The 23,332-nt window shown below is 38.6% G+C and overlaps 1 protein-coding gene across 2 annotated transcripts in view; it reads right to left on the reverse strand.

Moving 5' to 3' along the window:
* Window positions 1-23,332, reverse strand: part of EFR3A (EFR3 homolog A) — a 78,203-nt gene that overhangs the window by 42,238 nt on the left and 12,633 nt on the right. The window contains exons 2-5 of one of the 2 annotated variants that reach the window (XM_061123180.1): window positions 8,548-8,624; window positions 6,284-6,411; window positions 4,882-5,032; window positions 2,208-2,329 (exon numbers count right to left, since the gene is read on the reverse strand). In XM_061123180.1, the coding sequence (XP_060979163.1) occupies window positions 2,208-2,329; window positions 4,882-5,032; window positions 6,284-6,411; window positions 8,548-8,624 (478 nt within the window). Of the gene's footprint in view, window positions 1-2,207; window positions 2,330-4,881; window positions 5,033-6,283; window positions 6,412-8,477; window positions 8,625-23,332 lie in introns of those variants that run through there. The other variant, XM_061123181.1, reaches the window with a different exon arrangement.

Raw genomic sequence — 23,332 nt, forward strand, 5'->3', positions numbered from 1 at the left:
AGCACAGGGAACTATACTCAATAACCTGTAATAAACCATCACAGAAAAGAATATGAAAAATTATATATGTGTGACTAAATCACTGTGATATATTGCAGAAATTAATACAACACTGTAAATCAACTATACTTCAATAAAGTTTAAAAAAGAATTAATTTTTCTGAGAGGATGATAATAATTCAAATTAATGAGGATCAGATTCTCTCCTAGTTCTTGCCCAGAAGTCTCAGCAGCTGAGTGAGAACAGGATTTTACCGTCCTGAACACCCTTAATGTGTCCTCAGACGGTCCCTTCATGGCTTCTCCCTAGAACCTCTCCCCTCTGAGTCTACCTAGATGGAACACTAGGCTGGTTCCTTGAGAGGGATGACAAATGTGAACTAACAAAATGGAGTACATATGATCCAAGCCATGTACACAATACACGCCTGTGTGTCCTGACACACACACATTACTGTACGTAGACAGGTAACATTTTGAGAGAAAGCTGCCCTCTCCTCCCTTGTCAATTCATAGGCCTCAAGTTCCTCCAGCTCTTTACTCATTCTTCTTTAAAAATAAAATCTAATCTATTGGTTCAAGGATAAGAAGAAAAGTAACCAGAAAACAGCATGTAAAATCTGGGGAACAAGCTCGCAAGCAGAGCTAAGCTGGTAACCCACCTTCCCTGAAACATCTTCATTCTGACCAAATGTGACTATTACTTACCCTCCTTTTTAGCTACTAGACTTCCCTAGTGGCTCAGATGGTAAAAGCATCTGCCTACAATGCAGGAGACCCGGGTTTGATCCCTGGGTTGGGAAGATCCCCTGGAGAAGGAAATGGCAACCCACTCCAGTATTCTTGCCTGGAAAATTCCATGGACAGAGGAGCCTGGTAGGCTACAGTCCATGGGGTCGCAAAGAGTCGGACACAACTGAGCGACTTCACTTAGCTACTACCTGAAATATTCACCATTAGAAGTTTACTCAGCTTATCCAGGACTGTGTCCACAAGCTATAAAATAGGTTTAGAGACTGGAGGATGAGGGGAAGTGGGTGACGTAGGTTTAGAGACTGGAGGATGAGGGGAAGTGGGTGACGTTGCCTCACAAGCCCACGGGGAAATAATGCACGCCTACAGGAGTAGCGGGTGGAGAATGGGATGTGGCAGTAATATGGCACTGAACAGGTGAGGAAGTGAACATGGAGACAAGACATTCTGCCTCTCGTACAAAGCTGGATCTGTTCATGCAGTTCTCTTAAAACAAAGTCTTGAGAGATTCTTCTGCAATCACAAAGTGATAAGACTAACTTTACTACAAAGTTAGCCAAGTATTTTAAGAAAATCTTAAAGTAACAGTCGCATTTCCTACTGGCCATGACCTCTAATTTTATTTGACAGTGTATTGCTTAAAAAAAAAAGGGGGGGGGGGATTTCTAATAATAAAACAAAGCCATGAACATATTCCATGAAAAGTGAAAGAGAAAGTGCTAGTCGCTCAGCTGTGTCCAACTCTTTGTGACCCCATGGACTGTAGCCTGCGGGGCTCCTCTGACCACGGAATTCTCCAGGAAAGAATACTTGAGTGGGTAGCCATTTCCTTTTCCAGAGGATTTTCCTGGCCTAGGGATTGAACCCAGGTCTCCTGCACTGCAGGAAGATTCTTTACCATCTGAGCCACCAGGGAATGAGATATGAGAAGAAAATAAAGCTTGACTGGGGGTGGAATGGAGGCATTGATATTTAATAAATAAAAGGTGGCCAAGGGAGGATTCTCATGGTAAAATGACACCTGAGCAGAAATCTGAACAAAGTGAGGGAAGATGCCATAAGGCAGGTATCTGGGGAGCTGTTCTAAGCCAGGAGGCCACTCAGTCCAAAGGCCCCGGGGGGAACTGCCCCTGAGGTGCTCACACAAGCGAGGAGACCTACGCGCTGGATCAGTGTGGAAGGGGGAAGAAATGACAGGATGACAGGATCTAACATCGATGAGGGGAGCATTAAAGGGGCGTTCTGGGCTACAGTGGAGACTGCATTTTATTCTGATCCAGTTAGGAAACCACTCTCAATTTTGCTTCTTCAGTCAGTTCTTCCAACAGCAATGAAAAACTGCATTTTAGGAATAAAGCATACATTTCCCATCTTCTTTGGTAATCATTATGTAAGATACAAACACAATATTGAATAAATTACTCCATGACTATAAATTATAAAACAATACATACTCTGTTCGTGTTTCTGGATCACTATGATAGGAGTGACACATGGCACTGAAGCGAGATACAAAAAAATCGTAACGTCTATGATACGATGGTGTGTCTTCTTCAATATTTGCAAATTTGACAAACTAAAAAGAATAACAATAAAGTGTATTATCACCTTTTTCAAAGTGTAGAAAAAATACATTTATTTTCATTCATTATTTGTTACATTGACAAGAAATATCCAAATAAAAAAGCAAATGAAATATGAAATATCATAAATGTCACATATATACGAAAGGAATTTTTTAATAACAAACTTCACAAAATCAAGAATATAGCATTGTAAGTGTTAACTATAACTTTCTGACGTAGTTTCTTTGGAGTGAGTGAGTGCTTGCTCTGACACTCTTCTGCATTTCCCGGATGCTGGCAATATTTTCGTGATAACTGCACTCAGGCCCAAACCTTCAGGGAGTTCTATTTCTTAAATCATAAGTAGGAAATCTTGACAGCTGTTGTATAACACATGAATGAATATTTATACAAACAAGATGGGACAAGAAAAAGGGCCCTAAGATGAAGAAAACATCACCAACACAGTAGAGAAGAAAAAGACTCAGACAGTAAAATTTATTCTACTCTTTTTAAAAGATTTAAAAAAAAGAAAGAGAGAGATATGCATATGTTTAGGAAATTTAAGTATCCTACATGAGTCACAAACCCAACCATATGATCCCTTAATATGCATCCTTTTTTTCTTATTTGCTCTCTCATTTATTTGGTGGCTTATTGCTTCTAAAATAACCTAAAGATGTCCTGGGAACAAAACTAAAGTACGCATAAACTTGAAAAAATAAAATTATGATACTAAAAGTATTTTAAATTAATTCAGCCAGAGCCAAGTTATCTGTTTTAAATAATTTCATATGACTCAGATGATCTAGAAAAAGGCCACAAATACCACACCTGGGTTCCATCCCGGGTCTGGGAAGATTCCACTTGCAGCAGGGCAACTAAGTCCGTGCACCCAACTACTGAGCCTGCGCACTCCAGAGTCTGTGCCCCGCGGTGAGAAGCCACAGCAAGAAGCCCGCAGAGCAGCTAGAAGTCCCCACTTCAGCAAGCAGAGAAGCCCCAGGCAGCAACAGAAACCCAGCACAACCAAAAAAGTGCACAAAGACGGCTGATAAACACAAAGGACTGAATCAGTCACGCCTGACGGCTTAGCACCCCAAAGAAGTTGAAATCAGACTTCCAGGAAATACTGCATAAATAATGTTGGTCAAGATAATATAGCATTTCACTGAATACAATCCACTCAAATCAAAAGTAGGTACCTGGAGATGTTTGTCTTTTTCTCAAATAAGTCATTAAAGGAATTCTAATGGCATGGCTGACTTCCAGTAAAGAAACTTCTGGAGATTTACACTAAAACTCCCTTGCCCCACAGCCATTAACACATTTCCCCTAAATATACAGGATGGATGAATGAGCAGGTCCTACTGTACGGCAGTACGGGGAACTACATTCAGTGTCCTGTGACCTACTGTAACGGAGGAGAAAATGAAAAAGTATACATGTATATATAACTGAGTCAGTCTGCTGTGCAGCAGAAATTAACACAATGTTGTAAACCAATTATACTTCAATAAATTAAAAAAAAATTCTCCTAGACTTTCCTCACCTAACTGCAAAGGAAGTAGGAGAAGCCTAAGTAGCTACACTGACTGAAATGGAGGCTGTCACACCACCTAATTGTATTTGGAAATACCCAATATTTTCCCTCTGGAACTAACGGACAAAATCATATTAAAGGTTTTCAAATGAGGATTTTATTTACATAATCTTGGTGAAAAAAAGGAGAATACTGTTATTACTACCAACAATAATAACTGGGCCATACACTTACATGCTGTAAGAGCTTTACATTAGCTCACGCCACTCAACAACCCTGTAAGACTGGCACTAGTGTCATCCTCGCTTCACAGGTGAGAAACTGAGGCAGGGAGCGGCTAAGTAACCTGCCCAAGACACACAGCCAGGAAGTGCTGTGGGCCTGATTCAGAGCAAGGCGCTCAAGCCCTAGAGGCCGTGCTGTCAGTCAGCACCCACAGTTCCTAACCGTCAAACAGCTGTCTGCAAGGAACAGCAGGTAACAGATGACTCTTTTGTTGCTTAGAATCTGGATGGGAACATGCCGATTGGTTGAATGCCTGAAAGCTTCCTCAGAGATGAAGCTGGAACTGAGAGACTGAGGCTGAAGGCAATACAATGAAACTAAAGATGAGGAGAAAGGTTATCACTGTATTTTATTTTCTTCATTAGATATGCCTTCCCCAACTACACACGTTTCCATCAGCTACAGTTCCAGATAAAAGAAAATGAATGTCGTTAGCAGAAACAGTTTAGAAGCAGTGTTAGAAGGCCAGGGGTAGGGGCAGGAGGAGGTTGTGAGGGGACATGGACACCTTCCACTTATGGCCAAGTGAGTTTCTACCACTTCTTATGATTCGTTAATGTCCTGGATTTCACACAGAACAACAATAAAACTTTGAGACAAAATGTTCTAATCTACAACTCTACTGATTGCCCAAATACCCTGACCAGAGTATCTGCCTTTACCAGATAAGGACACTCGAAGAAGACTTAATCCAAGTTACACTAATTACTCTTAAAATTAGAATCGTTTACTTACAGAATTTGTTCCGAGAACTTGAAGCTTTGGTTCCCCTGATTCCAGCAGTTTTGCTACCATATGAAGAAAGCTTTCTACAAACGGCTTGATGCTTTGAGAATGGCAGGCCATAAGAAGTTGGTCTAATGCCTCCATAGCAATTAAAACATACCTAAACATAAGAGAAAAATAATATCAAAGCATCTCTAGCTCTCCAGATTCTCCTCAGCGCACTCACAGGAATAATTAGAGTAAATTTATTTAAATGCATAGAACACAGAAAGGCTAATTTAGCAGCATCTGCGTGAGAGCCTAATCTTCTCACAACACTAAGGATGTTGGGGTCCTAAAATGACCTTCAGGTGGGAGGACTCAGAGACCAGACTGTACTCCTCCACCCTTCTCCTCAGCAAAACCTCTCCCAAAGCTGCTTCCACGTTAACTTCCTGTGAATGTTTTTATAAACACAAATATTCTCCATTTTCCAGCTTTTTAACCATATTTCTCTGCATCTGACCCAAAACAGTTATTGTAAGAAATGAGCTTAAACTTCTCACACACTCTATTTGTATTTGTAAATATGAGTATATAAAGCAGTATCAGCAATATTATAAGGAAAGGTATAGATTTTACCTTCCAATTCATCAGACTTTAAAGCTTCTACTAAAAGTTAAAACTCAGGATTTAGATAACTTTGCTTAACAAATGACCATAAGAACTATTTGTATCAAGACTCACAATTGTAGCAAATGCTCTAAATGGTAACAGTGTAAAAGTAGAGAAAGCCAGCATATCATGTGGAAAATGGAATACACTAAGAAACTAGGATCACAAAATGATAATATGGAAAAGTATTTCTATACCAAATTGCAAAGTAATTACTGTTCAAGCACAGAGAATGGATTAAGATGGTAGTCCTTTATTTAAAGGTCGATGTATAGCTAGCATAGTTCACATCAGCACGCTTGTTCAGAATTTACGTATTCTGAATCTATTATAATATCTAAGCCTAAACGTAGCTTTCTTTTATTATTCGTCTGACAGGCAAAACTGGAGCTGGGCTAAAAATTAGTTTGCTAACACAATTTTTGATAAGTTTTCAATTTTGAAACTGATTTTTAAATTACAGTACTGCACTGACAAACCTTTAAGGGAATCAATTTCTACTATTCCCATTAGGGAAGTTTAAAAATCAGTGGATGCTTAAACAAACAACTCTGTTAACTAACATGAGTTTATTCTTAAACCTGACCACGAGCAAAGTAATAAAAGCCACAGCATCTATTTGGTATAATACATATCCTCATACATTACAACACTTTATTCTCCATCCATTATCTTTGCCTGCCTAGATGGCAAAATAATTTATAGGATGATTTAGCCTAGGAAGAATTTTCCAAAGATACTACATTAGTTTCCTTACCCAGTACGATGTCTGACAACATCCCTGCTCAACCTTTCTGCCAGGTAAGAACCAATTCGATCCAGTTTCTCTGGAGCAGATACAGCATAAAATGTCAATTTCTCCATGTCGGCTTTAACAAGACCATCCTAAAAATAAAAACAACAACGAGAGAAATAGGTTCTACTTATGCCTGTATTTCCATGCTTAGTGTTTGTATTTCTAAGTGCTGCTTGCTCCTCATCCCCCCTTTATGGATTGGAAATTAATCCATATTTACCCTGAGCCTGCCTGAGAGAGTCTCTTGAGTGCTAATCACCATTCTGGATACGTAGAGCTTTCAGAAAGTTAAAGCACTGCCCCATTTAGGAAAGCATACACCTTCACAAGCAACGGATTATTCTAACACCTTCCTTTATATAGTAAAATAAAAAAAAACAAAAACACAGCTGAATTATACAGTATACTGTAGTACTTATCAGAAAAGGTTCAGTTATTTGCTCTCCTCATTACAGCACCCTTTGAAGGCAGGGACTATGGCAGGCAGACATCTGCACTTTGGGCACCTACTGCTGGGTGCATTTTGGACATAGGAGATATTTTTGTTTAACAAATTAAAGATAAGAAATGTTGTCAGCTGGGTTCATGGTTGCCATATGTATGCAAGGTTCATGTAAATCTTTTCTTTTTCTTACATCTTATTTTACAGATTTCTCTTCAAGTAGATTTTTTCTAAATGTTTGGCACAAATAAAGATTCTTTCTGTAACCATTCTCCAATTGACCTGCCACCACTCCCATATCAAAAGTGTTCAAAGCTCCCTCACTGCCAGTAAGATAAGTAGATTTCTTATCTGTTACACATTCCTCCATAATCTTGCCTCCACCTTATCTTCATTAGCTGCATGTTTCAGATTCCTTAAAGAAGTGATCTGAATATGCAGTCTATTAAATGATACTTTTGAAATTTCCAATCAGGAATTCAGGAATTGTGCACTATTACCACTCACTATACTACGATTAGGTTACAAGAACCTCCACTTGAAGGCCCTTGTCCCAAATGTTACCTCTTACTTTATCACACCTTTTCTCTTAGGTACAAAGAAACTAATCTCTGCTTCTCCAGATGGTATATATCCTTCCAAGTTTATTTCTTCTGTGAATCTTCGCAGAGATTGCCAACTCAGAGTGAGTGATACCTTCCTGATTTAAAGGCAGAAACTTTACCCCTGTTTTACCTAACATTTTACTTTCTGATTTATGCACTGTGATTTAATATTTAGTATGCTTCCACTTTATATCAATGGATGGAAAGCTTAAGCCAGGTACCATATCTCAGAGTTACTTATATGTTATGAATTATCCAGGATATCTGGTAGCCAATATATTTAACTGATTAGCCTCAGTTAAACAGATTAGCCTTTATACAGTTCCTTAAATCCGATTTAATTAAAAACAAGATATAGCTCATAAATTAATGTTAAGATAACCGAAAAGTTTCTACAGTTGGCTACCGTTTAAAATAAAGCAACCTCTGGAACTCAAACCCATGTAACATTTTTTTGTTCCTATCTATTTAACACTAGATTAAAGGAGTCTTAGAAAGACAGTGTTAAATAAAATCAATCAAACACAGCTGCTTTGAAGCCAGCAGTCTTCCATAAAAAAGTAATTTTTATAAAAAATTAAAAAGCACTTAAGTAAAAAGAGAACAAACGCTGCCTGGAATATTCTCCCTTTACTTTTCAATTATCTTCTGAAAACTGTGTGGCCAACCCTATTTATTCTCTGGCTCTTAGCCTGGATTTCATTCCTTCAGGTATTCCTTCTTCCAAGTCCAAATCGGGTATCATTCCCACCTACTCCAGCAGTACGCTGTACTTCACTTCTCTATCACAGCATTCTTTCACTAATATTGCAGTTGCCAATTTACTTGTCTATGAGCTTGGTGGGAGCAGAAGACTGTGTCTGTATTCACAGCTGTGTTCTTGGCATTTTGTAAATAATCTGAGACTAGTTCATAAATCTAGGAACTGTACATACTTAAGAACATCACCTATCCATCATTCTGAATACATGCCTAATCTAAGAAAAGAATCTGAAAACCAGGCAAGCAAGCATGGATAATTTAAAGGTTAAAAAAAAGAGAAGTATAAAAATAGTAGTGTACATGATGAGATTTGGGAGTAAAAGTAGAGAAATGAAATTAGGGAAACCTTAGGGAGATCAGCAGGGGGGAAGGATGGGTCAGCAAATAGAAGGATCAGTAGATGTAGATCAAATTACTTTTGGATCTTCAGGGAATATGTTGTCCACCAGGCGTTTGTAGCGAGGACGCAGAGCAGAACAGCAGCAACACACTCCTGTTCAAAAAAGAACAAAATCACAAAGTACGGCAATTAATCATATTGTAAACTGATCTAAAAGTTCAAGTTCTGAGTATTTATGGGTTATTAAAAATAAAGAGGAAAAGTTCAAACAGCCAGAAACAGAAATGGGTATGCAAATTCAGTTATTAAGTAAGAAATGAAAAACTCAAATTTCTCCTCCCCTCCCCAAAGACACCAGGCCAAAATGAACATGCTAATAAATTATTCCAGAGTTTCGACCCAAACTGCTCTGGAGCATGGTGTGTGTGTGTGTGTGTGTGTGTGTGTGTGTGTGTGTGTGTGTGTGTGTGTGTGTGTGTGTGTGTGTGTGTGTGTGTGTGTGTGTGTGTGTGTGTGTGTGTGTATGACTACCAAATTCACCCTATAAAGTATATATGTAATTGGTACCCTGTGCATCATCCCCCAAACTGCTCTGGAGCATGGTGTGTGTGTGTGTGTGTGTGTGTGTGTACATTGGTACTGGAGCATGGTGTGTGTGTGTGTGTGTGTGTGTGTGTGTGTGTGTGTGTGTGTGTGTGTACATTGGTACTGGAGCATGGGGTGTGTGTGTGTGTGTGTGTGTGTGTGTGTGTGTGTGTGTACATTGGTACTGGAGCATGGTGTGTGTGTGTGTGTGTGTGTGTGTGTGTGTGTGTGTGTGTACACATTGGTACCCCCACCTCATTTCCTTTCTGATCTCATCTTCTACTATTCTCTGCATCATCCCCTACTTACCTCCCCCCAAATCCCACTTCTGCCTGGCCCAATCCACTCAGTTCCAGCTACAATGGTCTCAAAATGGTAGTTCGCTACACTAGGAAGTATAGCTGGTGAAAACAGTTAACACCTCTATCTACATGATGAATTATATAAAGAAGCTGCAATACAGAGAGAATGAACCTCAAGGGTAAGTCCGGGAATTTCAAAAACTCCTCAAAGACTGCTCTGTACATTTTCCATCATGCATTTGGATGAGAAGACCTAGGTTCACTCCAATTCTTTCACTTAAGGGGTCGCATGCCCTTGAGGGAGAGCACATCATCTCACTGGAAAGAACTCTGTGAGGAGGAGGAGGGATCCGTTTTCTTGTCCTACAAACTAATAACTTAGTGGGAATGTTGGTCTTGAGCCACTATACAAGCATTCCCATGATTTATGAAACTGGGGTATGTGTGTCTGTGGCTAAGTGTGCATGTGTATGTGCTTAGAAACCAAATGATGGCATGAGAGAACACCAGCCAGAAGCCAAGGGAGCTCAGACCTAAGCAGACGTCTACCATCTCATGGAGGAATGTTATTCAACAGACAACTCCGGGTCTCACTTTGCTCATGAAGCATACATAATTCATGCAGGCAGCAGTAACATGTCAAGTGAGTGCCCAACATGCCAAAACATGTTAAGACTGAGTCCAGATTTGCAGTAGAATGGAGTCATTATGCTGATAAAAACAAGACAGAATTAAGACATGTACAGCAATTTTGGTGATGATAAAGTAATGGACATACATTATTTAAAATTTCCAGCAAATTAGTGAGATGTTGTTATCACTACCACTTTACAAGAAACTGTAGAAGAACCAACCAAGTAATTTACTCAGCAGCAACGCCTAGGTGAGAATCCAACACCTGACTCTGAAACCTCATGCTCTTTCCACGGAACCACTGATTCCAGAGGTCAAATCAATCAACACACAGATGTTTATGTGCACATACTACTTCCCGGACACATCAGATGCCACAGACACAGGAAAGGATAAGAGCCAAGATCTCTGCCCTTGAGTTCATAAACTGTCATAAACATAGTGAATAATTCAACAGCATATATTTAGGCACCACATGTAGATAATATAAAATGCTGCCTACTGTTCAGGATGTTTTCTACGTCAAAAGGAGAAAAAAATTCCCGAGTCCATTAGGGGATTTTTTTTTTCAGACTAACTCCAAAATACCTGAACTATTTTTAAAGCCCAAAAGCAAAACACAGGCCTGATTATTAGAAAGAAGAGCAAGGGTAAAAGCAAAGTAAGCGAAAGTCACATTCCTGTGTCAATTATATCTAATATAAAAATACTTCAGATGAATATTAATACACAGAAATAAATTAAAATCAAATATGTATCAAGTGATTAACTTACACAGGGCACTGAGCTGGGTATTGCAATGATGAAAGAAGCTTATAACCTGATAAGAAGATTAGGAGGAATACTTTGCTACACTAATGCAAAGCCAAATATAGAAAATTCAAATTGCTATTACGGCAAAGAGACTAGCAATGCAACTGAAAAACTCCCCAAGCTTCAAGTTTCCTGTTAGGGTTAGAAGGATATCCTTCCTGTTAGAAGGATAAATTATGTAATGTTCAAAGGGCTAATAATTCTTAATAAGGTATTAAGTCTCATTTACATTGACACTTTCTGATATTATACACTGCTTTTAGTTTTAAAAAAGCTTCCAAAAAATGTGGACTTCGGAATACACATAATACCCAATTCTCACTTTGAAGAAGCATAGGGTCTACTGGAAGAGACAGATGAGAAAAACGACAAAATGCCCAATAGGGGGTTAAGGGCAGACGCTCTGGAGTCAGACAGATCTGAGGTGAACCCAGTATCTTTTACTGTCCAGTGAGGCAGGCACAGTATTTTCTCTTATCTTACCTGTTTCCTCATCAGTGTAGTAACACCTTCTTCATATTTATTGGGAAAATGAAATAAAATTATACATAAAGTTCTTATTAAGCGTGTAACATTTGGTAAGCATCCAACAGATTGGTAGTTACTATTACTAATGCTATATGTAAGTGGAGGACAGAGGAACTTGGCAAATTATAGCCCACGGGGTTGCAAAAGAGTCGGACAAGACTGAGTGACTAAACAAAAACAAATAAGATAAGAACTACAATCAGAGTAACCGAGATGCGTGAGGGTCCTTGAGACAGTATTCCCGACAGTGTGAAAACCTTTGCTGAGAATTAATCATCTAAACATCCAACAAATTCTCTACATGGTTCACAACAAGCTTTCAATAACAAGATCCGAGTCCAAGGGGATGACTGCTTTTTTCTGACATGCTGTGCGCAGCACTATACCAAGCACTTGGCCGCATTATCCACGCGCTCCCACAGCAACTCTGAGAGGGCCAGGAGCGGCTCTGTTTGGCCAAGGAGCTACGGGAGGCTCGTTTGCCCCATATCCCGTATGGCACAGCTGGTCCACACAGAGGAGCAGAGACTCCAACAGACGTGATGACTTTCAAGGGTGACTGTTACGCTAACCTGCAGCCCACTGGGTCACAGAGTCAGACACGACTGAGCGGCTAAACAACAACAGCAGAACGCAAGGCCTGGACGCTTTCTGAACCCCTTTAAACATTTGAGCTCTCCACAAACCTTGCCCAATGGACACGACCGCAGAAACGAGCCTGAGACGAGGAGTGCCCTGCCATGGAGGGAATACACGGCCACAGCGCGTTTCTCCAGGAAGTCCAAACAAAACAACTTCCTGACCTCTTACTGTACATGGAAACCGACCAATCAAGAGAGACAGCCGAACCGAGGTTTAAAAGCTTCAATATACTTGGGTTTCTAGAAAATGATAATGCTGAAGGTGAAAGTGAGTGGTAATTGTAACCACAAAAGAGAGAACTCCACCGGCTATTTTAGATAAGAGAATACGGTGCTTATCAACATCACAAGAACAAGCAAAATGAAAGCATTGGACCTACTCAGGCACAGAAGTGTGGGGGACTCCCCCGTCGACGTCAGTTCATAAGGCTTTTCGAGTTCAGCTGCAGGTACCTGAACATAGTCCTTCATGTTGTAAGAGGCGAGTTTCTAGTCGCTCTTCCAGCTCTTAGATCCTTTTACCTCCTGTTCAGGAAGTGCCTAGTTCACTTTACTTGTAATTAATTAGCGGAGGGTACTAGTATACTGTAAAGTATCTACTTGTTGACATCAAACATAAAGCTATCAAGAACCTGATAATATCCGTATCGAATTCTGCTAGCGAGGCCAAACAGCTTAAACAGATATGATTAAAACACTGCACTGCTAGTTTACTAAAGATAGATTTTTATACAGTTCGAATAAGAAAATAAACCTATTTTCTATTTTTTCCCTTTAATTCTTCCTCATCCTAGCTTCCGATCCCGTCCAACAAACTCCTCACTTCTCAACTGGTCCCAACTTTCTCTTTTCCAAAGGAAAAAAGGGGGCTAAGCATAGCATAGAGAGGCTCAAGCAACTGGGAAGTCTGAGCAATCACTTTCTTTAAATTTAATTCTAACACACAAAGGAGAAGGTAATTCACTATTCTCCTCCTGTAGCATACGGAATTCAGAACCTGACTTACGATACAGTAGGAGAAATAGGAAATCTCAAGTGGGTAACTGAACTATGGAAAAACTGAATTGGGGCATAGCTGGAAGGAAAACTTATGACCAAGAAGGGTGCCAAGCTGTGTATTATAGTGGTGTGCAGGCAGGCCCATGGGGCAATCTGTTCAATAATGCTCTCTGAGCCTTAGTCAGGGAACAGAAAAGTCCTTCTACCAATCTCTCAGGGTTAGGAGTACTAACAACAACAACAACAAAAAATGCCTGGAATGTAGAAGCCACTTTAAAAACACTACACCCACACATTTATTTTAGTAAAATTTGCATACTCCTAAATTAACCATTTCTTCTTTAGAGACACCCAAGACACGTGAATTCATCAGAGTCTCCTAGTTCTCCCCGCGGACAGGTGTGAGATATATTGGCCTCTAGAATCCTCCTCCTCTGATGGTGAGGTGTTATGAATAATTTCTAACCCATTCTGAGCCAACAGGCCTTCAGCAACTGCACAGAAAGCCTCACAGCTGAGCTGACAGAAGCATGGACCAGGTGCAGGAGCACTCTGGGGTGCTGGGAGAATTCTGCTTCATGGGCCAACATTCCACGTGGTTGTCCAGCACTGAATACTGCTGTTTTGTAATGACATCCGCTTTCCTAATGCAGCTCTGTTAAGTCTGGGGGTTTGGATAACTAAGACTCCTTTTAAAATAAGCTATACTTTCAACTAACCATATTACCCAATGATAATTTAAATCTAACTGGAATTATTAATGTCTCCATTACTAAATTACTAATAATTAAACAATTAGTGTTTATTATTAAACATCACCATAGCACTGGATACCTGGGATAAAGCTATCCTCTAAAACAAAAATAGTAAGTTACAATCACTGTCACTGAAGTTGAAGAACGCTTAGATCTTCTGGTGGAAACCAACTGTATTAGGTTTGTCTTGCGCTTTATTAAAGGAAAAAAATCACAGTATCTATACCTTCTACACAGCAGTTATATTACCTTGGTTTATAATTCTTCTGTGTAATACATTAGGAATTTGCTGGTATACTTAGGGCTTACTAAATCTCATATTTTTAAATGGGAATAGCTATGATTACTGGATTCTGGTCCTTATGATATTTCTATCATTGCACCTAAAACAAATTATTGTACTTAGTTATACACACATTTGTCTTTCCCACCAGAATGAGTCACATCAATATAAAGTCCATATATTTTGTTCATTGTTGTATGTCTGGAATATAACAGACATTCACAAAAAACGCTCCTTCACTTAAGGAATGTGGACCCAAGGTTCACTGATAAAACAAATTTAGTATCTGTTGATATATACTACACAAATCAAAATGATAAGAAAACTGTCCATCACAAAATAGTAAATAAATGCCAGAATCATATAATTTCTCCAATGAATAGCTGACAATGTCAACTGAATCACTTTAAACAATTCATGTTTTCTTTTTAGACCTGGCAGAAGCTATCAGTAATCAAGTTGAAAAGAGAGAGCATGTTTTTCTATTAGAAGATTTTAAAAATTCATTACTTCAAGACCTCTAGCTCTGTAGTATCCAAAACGCAAAAGACTCTGCATCACATATATTCTCTTCAAGGTTGAAATTAAAAACTACTCATTCAGTTAATGTCAGAACAAGACACTTACTTCATACCATTAAAAGACTTAGTAATATTACAGTCGTACTCACACATCCCTCCCAAGTAACTAACACTTAACATGTAAATTTACATTGACCATTCACACACACATACACTACTTATAAAGCCTGTAATATGGGTGTCACTCCTGCACTTCAACTTGGGTACAAGGTATTGTGGTAAGAACTATAGAGTCCAAAAGGTAACTAACCACTTGAAGAGACAAAGGTTTAAAAACTGAAATTTAGAGAGGCTCAAGAGGGAGGGGTCCCGTATATAATTATGACTGATTCACGTCGCTGTACGGCAGAAACCAGCACAATATTGTAAAGCAATTTTCCTCCAATTAGAAAATAAATAAAAATTGAAATTGAAAACAAGATTTGGACAATACTGGAGGACAAGAGCAATCTAATGTCAAATGGACCACATGGCTACAGGGCCACAGAAGTTGAGAGAAGAGAGAAAGCACTCCTAGCTCACGTGAAAGGTTTTATGAAGGACATGGGAGCTGAGCTGAGGGCTCCTCCTGAAGAACGAGTAGAACTATAAGGAAACTGGAGACACCGAGGACAATTACAGGCAGATGGAACAGTGCAAGTTTCCCTATGGGGGACGGCACATGGAAAACCCCAAATGCGTGTTCCAATGACCCAGAGCTCAGAAAGGAAGGAACCTAGGAGATGGCACAAAGGAAGCATCGAAAAGGTCTGCTGAATAATTAGACAGGAGTCAAAGAAAAATGGGGACAAAACACTCTTATCTTCAGGAAAGTGTTCCTTTTAAAAGGTTTCTAATCCATTAGAGGAGTATTTTATTACATGACTCTTTCCGTAAGTAATTCTATACCATCTTTCTTCTCATTCTCGATTTCACTACTTGTTTTTTATTCCCAGGCACATAAACTTCATGGAAAAGAGGACAACAAAGGCATTAACTGGAATTAAAGCTCCAATTCTTTTTTTAAAAGATGGTCTTTCCACTGCATTGCAATACTTGCCTCTGCAAAAGGCATAACGTAGACAAAAGTCTGTTATCACAAAACTATTCTGAAATACTGTCTGTAGGGAAAAAAAAAAAACCAGCTTTTCTTCTGAGTCAACTCGTGATCGATCAGTCTATACTTAACATATTTTCCCCCACTATCACAATTTTAAAGAAAAAAAAAAAGGTACTGTTTACTTACAAATAGTCATTTTATAGATTTATACCTAGATTTTACTGTATTCTACCATACTTAACTGAAAAAAAAAAATATTACTCAGCAGAGTTAACCTGAAAAATAAAATATACAATAGATATGGTTTTAAGAAAATGTAATTCTGTTAAGACTGCATTTGAAAACCTTTTGGAATCATCATACAGGGGGAAAAAAACTCCACAAAAATTAAAATAAGGAAATATAATGCTGTACTCATTTCATCTGACGTTGGCTTAGCTGGCAAAGCAAACAAGAAAGGATCCACTGGGTGACACAGAAACTAGAGCTGCAGGCAGGAAAGCAAAGTCCTGACACCTCTGTCTCCACCACCATCAGGACACAACCCGGGCTCACGTCTGCTTCTAGGACCAGACTGCATGACTGGACTCTGCGAGCCACAGACCTTCCTTCAGCGCACCTGGGGTGGTCCCGGGCGGGAGCACACAGCACTCCAGTGTCCTGGTCTCCCGAGGTAAGAAACTAGATGAGGCAGAACTGAAACTGAAATAGTAGGTGATTTTCCTTTTGTTTAACAGACAGAATACTGACTAAATGTCCTCTGTGATAATGCCAGTAGTACTGTTAAGAATTACAAAAGGAATCACATTTTCTCCATGTGTAATTAAAAAAAAAAAAAGCATGTGAGAAATGACTTTCCTCTTGAATCCACACCATGTTCTTGACTAATTATGTTGGCAATTACTCTGCACAACTAACATGCTTTGGGGGAAGAGAGAATTATCTAATGGTCAAAGATAAATTCTCTCTCCCTGGCTTTCAGTAGCTCACAGTCTGACAGGACAAGATAATCATACACAAAAAGAACTGTAACTCGATGGGGTAACAGACATGACAGAAGAGACTGCTATCGGAGAACAGCAGTGCAACCCTAACCTTCCTGCAACAAGTAATGACTAAACCAAGTCTTAAGGAAGCAGCAAAAATTCAGCAAAAAAGGGAAGATCATTCCAGGTGGGGAAAGCCACATGACAAGAACAAGCGTGTAGTTTTAATTTCCAAACAAATCATAAAGTTCTGCAGCATGAGAGAAATGGCTAGACAAACTTGTAGGAAGCTGATGTGGAAACCAACTCAAAGTAGAAGGTACAGAGAGAGAGGAGTCAAAAGTAACAGACAGGATAGTCTGAACAAGTGACTGGATGGTGGTGTCCAATAAGGAACAGAGGAAGATAAATTTGGCGGTGGGAGGAGGGTATCAGAAAGAGAATAAATTTTATTCTGCACATGTTAAATTTGAGGTTACAAACCTAAAAGTGAGACATCTTGTAGTAGGCAAATGATTTAGACCAGAAAGAAAAACTTAAGAGCCAAAAGCATATACATGATAGCGAAAGCAACTAGTTTAACTAGCTGAAGTCAACAAAGAAACATAGGGTGGAATTAGGAGAATTCTGGGGAAAGCAAGCATTTAAGGAATGACTAGCAGAGAAGGAAGTGAAAGGGAGACATTTAAAGAGATAGGAAGAAAACTATAAAAAGAATAGTGATAGAGAAAACAAAGGAGCGTTTTCCAAATTGTATGCCTTATCTATAAAAGTACCAATTTACATAGATAAAAGAAATAAGAACTCCAAAAAACAGGAAAAAAAGAAATACTCTAAGAACTAGGGAAGAGTAGAAACAGAAATTAAGAGTATTTTTAAAAAACACATGAAAGTGAAAATTTTCATATTTTACAGTAATATAAATTAAAATTTCAAGATGTGTTAAATATTTTAACCAAAAATAAAGCAGTGGCAGTTTCAGAATATCCAGAATGAAAAACACAATTCTACAGACTCTACATTTGATGTGGGAAAAAATAGAGACTAATCACATAGTTTACAAAGATTAAAGGTTCTTCTTAAAAATAAAATGATGGATAATATGAAATATCCCTTAAAAGGACCTAGTAATACATTTCATTACTATCTTAATTAGTTTTTAATAAGATACAAGTCTTCTATCTGAAATACATAACTAGACTATGTTCTACAATGTTGAGTAAATAATGAAGGATAAAAATAATTGATTAGAGTGAAATAATGGCAAAATGAAAATTCTACTAAAGATTGGAAGAAAAAAACTATTCCTGAAGAAAACCCAAACTTCGTTTGGCATGTGGTGTTGAAAATAGGATAAAAAAGCAAGATTTCTTCTAAAAAATCATCAATTGAGCACTGGTTTTATTCTAGTAATAGATACAATTTAACAGAAGTTTCACATCTAAGGAAGTCTTCCAAGATAGACATTCAAAAAACACTGTAACTGTTTCATGTCTAGTCAACCAATCAAAAGAGATTTATAAAGCCTCTACTATATGTTAAGTGCCAGAAATACAAGATGTGTGTTTTCCAGAGAAAGATACAATTCAAAAATTCTAGTTGTCACACTGTATTTGTATAAATGTGTATCATTTTTATTTGCTGCTTTCATATTTAATATCCTTTGAAAGCAAATCACTTCTATATAATTCTCTGGATGCTCTTCATCACGTATCAGTGGTCAGAAGTGGAGTATAGTACATCATCAGTCTACAAGAGCTAAGTATCTAACTGTTAACCAAAAGGAATTTTGTCCTATTTCATGGATTCTGCAAAAAAAAGAAGTGCTGTTGGATTTGACTTAACTGTAGACAGATTGTAATATGGTATGTTTGAAGGCTACTAAATGCAACTCATAATGCTTAACAATCTTCATTCTTTTAGTTTAAAAAAATGTTTAGCACAGACTGTATCCAGTAGTAAATGTCAAAGTATCAGGCATTACCCAAACATTTAAAGGACATCATGTAAAAAAGGACTGGTCTGTGATGCCCTCAGAGGACAGAAGTTGGACAGAAGTAGTCAAAATATTTTAGAACTCCCTGAGCGCTTTCAGATAGGATTATCTGTCAGCTGCTGTCCAGATTCAAACTAGAGGTTAGATTAGGTGGCTCAGATGGTAAAGAGTCTGCCTGCAATGTGGGAGATCTGGGTTCGATCCCTGGGTCAGGAAGATCCCCTGGAGAAGGAAATGGCAACCCACTTCAGCATTGTTGCCTGGAAAATCCCATGCATGGAAGAGCCTGGCAGGCTACAGTCCATGGGGTTGCAAAGAGTTGGACACGACTGAGCGACTTCGCTAAGTAACCAAAGATTCCTTCTGATTCTAAAAGCACATGACACTCCAACTCAACTGCAAAACAAATATTTATGAATACTAATTATGTGGAAAGTACTATACAAGGTATTGTGGAAGGTATAGAAAAGACCAGCAATGTAAACTATTATTTAACAAGGACACATATGCTTTGATACTTCCCTTCTAAATTAACGTGCCATGCAGGTAACAAGAAAGTCTACTGAAGTTGTGGTCAACAAAACACCATGAACCAAAACCAGATCAATGTTGAAAGTTCGAACCTTGACTCACAGTAAAAGCCTTTTATTTCTCCTCAGAAGCTGTCTGAATGTGACATTTCCAATTTGTGAAAGTTTAAAAAAAATTTAAAAAAAAAACACAAAAAACCTGACATTTCCAGATGCCTTTGAAAGGCTGTGCAGCTCATATAAAGCAAAATTAACATAGCAAGAATATGACTACAAGACATTTCATTGTATGTCAGAAACATATTGAGAATATAATGGAAATAAACTTTTCCACATTAGGCCAATTATAAGATAGTTCATTCAGAGCATACCTACAAAAACCCAAATTACTTATTTTACAAAATATATACTATAAATCTAATAGTTTATTTTAGCTACACACACACATTTAAAGATTTTAAAAAGTGAAGTCAGTTACTTTACCAAAATAAACATCTCCCCAATTTACTTATACTTCATTGACAGGATGGTCTTGGAGGTGAACCTGGATACAATCTCTACCTTTTCAGCCTTGTTTCGCAAATAAAAACTGTGACTATTTACAGTTCTTAAAATCAAGGCCCAAACTTCATTTCCACGCATTTGCTTATACCATTCTAATCTATACAGAATATCCTACCTTCACAAAAAGTAGTACAGATCAGGTGCATTCAGTAGTAAGATAATAGATGTTCCAACTACAAAAGGCTCCTGGACTTGAAATCCACTGTAAATTCTAAAACAGTAGGTTCAACAATTTCAAACATAACTCATAACACTGAGACGGTCAAGAAAGTATGAGAAGAAAGAAAGAAAGGCATCTTTGCAACAAACTACAGAAACAGGACAGAGTTGACAGTGGAGCAGAACTCTGTGCCTGGAAAACCAAGGCAGTGGCCTGAGAAGGCAGTGGGAGCGTTCAGAATAATGAGGCTCAAGAATATTAATTTATGATAACAAAGTTGTCCATTTGCTAGTCAGGAATACTTGGAAGATTAGAGAAATCAAATGAAGCTAATTTTTGAAAGCAACAGACAAATGCTGCAGGTTGAATTGTGTCCCCAAAAAAGATGTGCTGAAGTCCTAGCCTCAGTACCTGTGATGGTGGTCTTACTTGGAAACAGAGTTTTTGCACATGTCATCAAATTAAAAGGAGCTCATCCTGGATTAGGGTGGACCCTTAATCCAGAGACTGGTCCCTCAAAAGAGAAAGATATGGGAGACACAAGGAAGAAGGCCACGTGAAGATAAGAAAGACAAGTTCTGCTGCTACAAACCAAGGCACTCTAAGGCTTGCCAGCACTACTAGTGCCGGAAGAGGCAAGCAAGGCTCCTTCCCTAGAACCTTGTGGGGAGCGTGGCCCTGCCCACACCTTGATTTCAGACTTCTAGCTGCCGGGAACTGTGACAATACTTTGCTGCCTTAAGCCATTCAGGTTATGGTATCTTGTTATTGCAGCTTAGAGAAACTAAAACAAATAAAATTTCACAGAATGTGTAGATCAGTAAATTCTGTATGTGCTTAAATATTAGGTATGTACCATTCCTGCAATCAGTTCAAATGCTAAAATGACGTGAAGCCAGGCTGCAGAGAATTTAGTGGCGGTGGTGGTTTAGTTACTAAGTTGTGTCCAACTCTCGCGACCCCATGGACCGTAGCCTGCCAGGTTCCTCTGTCCAAGCAATTTCCTACACAAGAATATAGGAGTGGGTTGCCATTTTCCTTCTCCAAGAGACTTGGTAGCATACCAAATAACTGAAGCATGAAAAGAATTTTTATTCATTTCTACCAATTTTCTTCTTGCACTAGATATACTTCTCTTTAAGTAAATGAATGTTTGGCTTCAGTAGAAGAAAAAGTGACTATGCCATCAGTTTACATCAAAGTTTAATAAATAAGCATGCTTTAAAACATGAAAATACTCTAAGTAAAAGAAATCATTTCACCTTCAAGTCTTATATAGCTATTACAAATTGCACTGTATCCCCTGCAAAACTCATATGCTGAAGTTCTCTCAGGGTCTCAGAATGGGACCTTATTTAGAATAAGAGGTAATTCAGTTAGGATGATGTCATTAGTGGAGGCCCTAATCCAACATACCTGGTATCCTCATAAAAGGGGAAATTTTAGACAGACGTGCATGCAGGGGGAGTTCCACATGCACGTGAAATTGGCCATCTATTAACACAAGCCAGGTAAAGAGACCTGGAACACACCTTCCCTCACAGCCCTCAGAAGGAACCAACCTTGATTTCAGACTGCTGATCTCCAGAACTGTACGCTAATAAATTCTCTGTTCAAAGTCACTCAGTTTGTGGTATTTTATTACAGCAGTCCTGGTCAACTAATAGAACATCAAACACAAAATGCATGTTCCCTAGGGCACAAATTCTGGCTGCAGGGATACAGTGCAAAACGCAGTAGAAAACCCAAAGACCCAACCCAAGCCAACTCAGGAATATGCTGTTCTTATTTACTCCCTATCTGTCAGTCTGATTCCTTCAGAACACACTCAACAAATATTCATCTACTACATTCCAAATTTTATCTTCCTTAATGCTTATAACCGTATGAGGTAGGCATCAACATTTACAGGTTACAAATAGGAAATCACAAAGATAAAGCAATCTGTCTGAGGTCACACAACTAGAAGTGGTGGACCCCCTTAAGAGTCTGTGCTCTTGACAGTTTCTAAACTGTACTGTCTTCCTGAGGTGGCTTTCTCTTTAATTTTTTAAATAATATGCACTGTTTAATATTGACTATATTATGCAGCTACCCAAAGATGACACTACTGTCACCACAGCTCTCCAGGGGTATAAAAATCAAGTCAGGTAGTAGAGAATGGAGAAGAGACATCCTGCCTGAGAACCTGTCCTATTACAAAATGTCATATTCCCACGTATGGGCTTCCCTGGTGGCTCAGCTGGGACAGAATGTGCCTGCAATGTGGGAGACCTGGGTTTGATCCCTGGGTCAGGAAGATCCCCTGGAGAAGGGAACGGCTACCCACTCCAGTATCACGGCCTGGAGAATTCCATGAACTGTTTAGTCCATGGGGTTGCAAAGAGTCGGACATAACTGAGCGACTTTCACTTTCATTTTTCCCACTTCCAGAAATTATCTTCTTTTTCTATTAAAGGTTACTTTGAGCTCTAAAATGTCCCTAAGGGTACAAGAACATCATGAAAGGAAGAATGAGAAACTTTTATTAGGCTATTAGATTGCCCCCACGAGAAGTTACTGGTGAGTTCCCAGCATACCAGAGAGTGAACAAGAACTATATGGAGCTCAGCCACTGGAAAAAGGGAGACAGAACCTCATCACTTTACAAAATCACAACCAATCACTGTCTTAAAGTTTTCTTACCTACTGTGACAACAAAATACTCCCAAAATTACCAAAGAAAATAACAAAAACATTTATATATAAACTTTCACAAAATTCCAGCAGCAAATCTATATGTAAACTAAGTCCCAGTTTTGAAGCTACAGCCCATTTTTATTTTATAAAAATAAGGTGGGAATCCTTTGCCTTATTACAATGTGGGTATACAGAGGGAAGTCCAGCTAATTCTCCCCTCGACAGATTAAAGCATTCATTTTGGGATTATGGCAATCTGATACTGGATGAGTTCAGACTTTTAAACTTAAAATAGATGTGTACGCTTTAATTTCTCACCTAAAATAAAGAGGTTAAAAAGAACTAGAATTTCAGAATCTTGCCACTCAGTACCTTTAATTTTAGCATGTCTCCTAACACAGTGCAATTTATCAGATTATGAGTCCTACTGAATCGAGACCTGGGAGAAAAGAAAGGCCGGGCATCCAGGAGCGGACGTTCATAACCACTGCTTGGGTCATCTGGGCCATTTTTGTTTCACATAGCGATCAAGTCTTACCATATATTTAATGTAGGTAAATTTAATGGTATGCAAGTCATACATCTTAATAAAGCTTTTTAAAAAGTCAGTTATTTCCATCAGTATACTTGCTGTGACCTTAATAAGTATTTGCTATACTACTGTCCACAACAAAAACCTGGATATAAAAAAAAAAAAAAAAAGATAAAGGTAGGGCTTTCTGCAGATTTTTAGCTAAGCTCTTAAACACACATACACAAACCACCAAATCCAATTTCCACCTAACTG

The sequence above is a fragment of the Dama dama genome, chromosome 21, assembly GCF_033118175.1.
Source record: "Dama dama isolate Ldn47 chromosome 21, ASM3311817v1, whole genome shotgun sequence".
Lineage (NCBI taxonomy): Eukaryota > Metazoa > Chordata > Mammalia > Artiodactyla > Cervidae > Dama > Dama dama.